Here is a 3,485-nt window from a genome sequence, read left to right as displayed (position 1 = left end):
CGTTATAAGGAATACAGATTTAACATTTTTAAGCAGCCCTAAAAATTTAGATGTATTATTTAGTGGATTCTAGCTGTAAAGTATCTTTGCACACTCTCCAGGTCAGCAATATCTCCGGCTATGAATGGGGCTGGGAGTGTGCAATAGTATATCACTCTAGAGAGCACTAGCGTCTTAAAAAGTATCATCATCATTGATCTGGCATCTAATATTTGAAAGGTACATGTTATCCAACCTGTCATTTTTCTTGCAGTTGTGGCAGCTATTGTGTTGTGCTCTTGAAAGATTAGGTTTTCGCACACGATTACTGAAAATTACGGAGTAACTTCAACTTAGCCACATTAAACATCATGTTATTTTCTGTGCCCCGTTGAAAGACTTGAAGAACATCAGACTGGAGGTCTGCTGTGTCCTCTATAGTGTCTACTTGCATGAAAATCTCAGTGTCGTCAGTAAAGAATGATACATTACCATAGTTTGTGTATATTTGTCTTATATGAGGAGGAGGAAAACTACCTGAGCAAGCACTATATCTTGGGGAACTGAGCTTTTTATGGTGAATAATTCGGATTTTACTGTTGACCATTACACTCAGGGTTCTGTTGACCATTACGCTCAGGGTTCTGTTGACCATTACGCTCCGGGTACTGTAGACCATTACACTCCGGGTACTGTTGACCATTACACTCCGGTAACTGTAGACCATTACACTCCGGTAACTGTAGACCATTACACTCCGGTAACTGTAGACCATTACACTCAGGGTTCTGTTGACCATTACACTCAGGGTTCTGTTGACCATTACACTCAGGGTACTGTTGACCATTACACTCAGGGTTCTGTTGACCATTACACTCAGGGTACTGTTGACCATTACACTCAGGGTTCTGTTGACCATTACACTCCGGGTACTGTTGACCATTACACTCCAGGTACTGTTGACCATTACACTCCGGGTACTGTTGACCATTACACTCCGGTAACTGTAGACCATTACACTCAGGGTTCTGTTGACCATTACACTCAGGGTTCTGTTGACCATTACACTCAGGGTTCTGTTGACCATTATGCCCAGGGAACTGTTGACCATTACGCCCGGGGACTGTTGACCATTACACTCAGGGTACTGTTGACCATTACGCCCGGGGGACTGTTGACCATTACGCCCGGGGTTCTGTTCACGTTGAAGTTAAAGTTTCATTTACCTACTTGGCCATTAATTCCTTTTGTGCGCATTTTGTGAAATCTATAAATATAAAGAGCTTTTTGGTTGTCTTCCATGGCCTTAACGGCCATGTCATAGTGGTCACAGAGTCATGAAGTCTCTGTGATCCATGTGTCCAGTGTCATGAAGACTGTGATTTATGTGTCCAAGGTCATGAAGACTGTGATCCATGTGTCCAGTGTCATGAAGACTGTGATTTATGTGTCCAGTGTCATGAAGACTGTGATTTATGTGTCCAAGGTCATGAAGACTGTGATCCATGTGTCCAAGGTCATGAAGTCTCTGTGATCCATGTGTCCAGTGTCATGAAGACAGAGTGATCCAGGTTTCCAGAGTCATGAAGTCTCTGTGATTCATGTGTCCAGTGTTATGAAGACTGTGATTCATGTGTCCAGTGTCATGAAGACTGTGATTCATGTGTCCAGTGTCATGAAGACTGTGATCCATGTGTCCAGTGTCATGAAGACTTTGTGATCCATGTGTCCGGTGTCATAAAGACATTGTGATCCTTGTGTCTAGGGTCATGAAGACTCTGTGATCCCTATGTCCAGGGTCATGAAGACACTGATCCATGTGTCCAGGGTCATGAAGACACTGATCCATGTGTCCAGGGTCATGAAGAATGTGACCTATGTGTCCAGGGTCATGAAGACACTGATCCATGTGTCCAGGGTCATGAAGACACTGATCCATGTGTCCAGGGTCATGAAGAATGTGACCTATGTGTCCAGGGTCATGAAGACACTGATCCATGTGTCCAGGGTCATGAAGAATGTGATCCATGTGTCAGGGGTCGTGTAGAATGTGATCCATGTGTCCAGGGTCATGAAGAATGTGATCCATGTGTCCAGGGTCATGAAGAATGTGATCCATGTGTCCAGGGTCATAAAGACTGTGATCCATGTGTTTTGTGATCTTACTTTTTAGCCATCTTTTAAGGACTTTCATGTTGTGTGATGTTATAGCTGTTGGTCTATAATGCTTTGCAACTGCTCTACTACCTCCTTTGTGACGTGGGGCTATCTCCAGTATGTAAGTATCAGGTATAACACCAGCATCTAGGCTCCTTTCCATATGATGTTTAGGGCTTGTGATAGAGGATTTTAGTAGTTCTAGAGAACATAGAATTCCAGGACTCCAGGTCTAGTGCAGAATGCATGGGCACGCTCTCTACAGCTACTTCTAATTCCAGTGCGGTTAAGATTACAACTGATATAAGATTCGAATGTGGTGTCTTCGGTTAATGTGATTGGTGGACATATTACCAAACATAAAATAGAAGGTTTTATCAATGTTAAAGATGAGTTTGTTAGCAGTTAAAAAGTATGGACTTCTTTATTTCAGTATTCAGTGTCAATTTTAATGAAATGATTATGATTGGAGAAAATAAAGGTTGTGTTATCAGCTAACTGCAGTGGCTTCAGGTGTTGAGAGCTATTTGGAAGGTCATTGACGCAAATAAAAAAGAGGAGAGTACCAAGTATACTGTTGTGTGGAACTCCTATGTGGAAGGGTGGAAGTAGTAGCATCATTCACAGAGACATACTGGAATCTGTCACTGAACTGAGATTACAGGTAATGGAGGGAGTGACCTTTGACTCCATAGCGTTGTAGCTTAAAAAGAACTGTGGTTAAATTAACGGTGTCAAAAGCCTTAAGAAGGTAAAAAAAAAAAAACTACGAGGTACTCATTTTTGTCAAGGTTGCATGTATGAAGTCAAGCATACCAGTTAGTGCGTAATGGGTGTTTTTTTGGTCAGAAAGCATGTTGGCAAGGACTAAGTAATTATGTTTTGGTAGATAGGAGTAGAACTATACATAACCCTATAAGCTTTTTCAAATATTTTGGACAAGGATGGAAGGATTGATATAGGTCTAAAATTATTGATTTCAGTGAGAAAACCATTTTTATGGACAGAGATCACTCGAGCCTTTTTTTTTTAGAATATCAGGAAGATTCGATACTCAAATGATTTCATGTAGAGCAAAGACCATGACGGAGCTAAACATCTTGAAGCTTTTTTGTACATTAAGGCTTGTATCTCAGGTGGAATTAGTGAGAGGATTATATCATTACCGTCAGAGGAATCAAGGGCAGTTAGGTACAGAGACGCAGGGCAGGTGCCAGTAAGGTAGGTATTAATTTAACATTGGTTATGGCTCTGGAATTTAATTAGCCAGGGATGTACCAATGGATGGAAATACACTATTAAATTTAGTAGCAGTTGAGAAACTTATTACTATGCAGTAGTGCTTGAAT

General features: G+C 41.3%; 1 protein-coding gene across 1 annotated transcript; it reads right to left on the bottom strand.

The window, feature by feature from the left end:
- Positions 1–572: 572 nt before the first annotated feature.
- Positions 573–1,296, bottom strand: LOC138351708 (S-antigen protein-like). Its single transcript, XM_069303729.1, has 2 exons — positions 1,210–1,296; positions 573–1,079 (listed from the first exon to the last, which is right to left on the bottom strand). The coding sequence occupies exons 1-2, from the start codon at positions 1,294–1,296 to the stop codon at positions 573–575; spliced, it is 594 nt and encodes a 197-aa protein (XP_069159830.1).
- Positions 1,297–3,485: the final 2,189 nt, after the last annotated feature.

Source organism: Procambarus clarkii, chromosome 50 (assembly GCF_040958095.1).
Source record: "Procambarus clarkii isolate CNS0578487 chromosome 50, FALCON_Pclarkii_2.0, whole genome shotgun sequence".
NCBI lineage: Eukaryota > Metazoa > Arthropoda > Malacostraca > Decapoda > Cambaridae > Procambarus > Procambarus clarkii.
The sequence above is the reverse complement of the archived record's forward strand: the minus strand, read 5'-3'. Positions and strand labels throughout refer to the sequence as shown.

Coding starts and splice junctions, on each gene's coding strand:
- LOC138351708 (XM_069303729.1), bottom strand. CDS start 1,296: ATGGCCGTTAAGGCCATGGAAGACAACCAAAAAGCTCTTTATATTTAT. Junction 1,080..1,209: donor CAAAAGGAATTAATGGCCAA/GTAGGTAAATGA, acceptor AATGGTCAACAG/TTCCCTGGGCATAATGGTCA.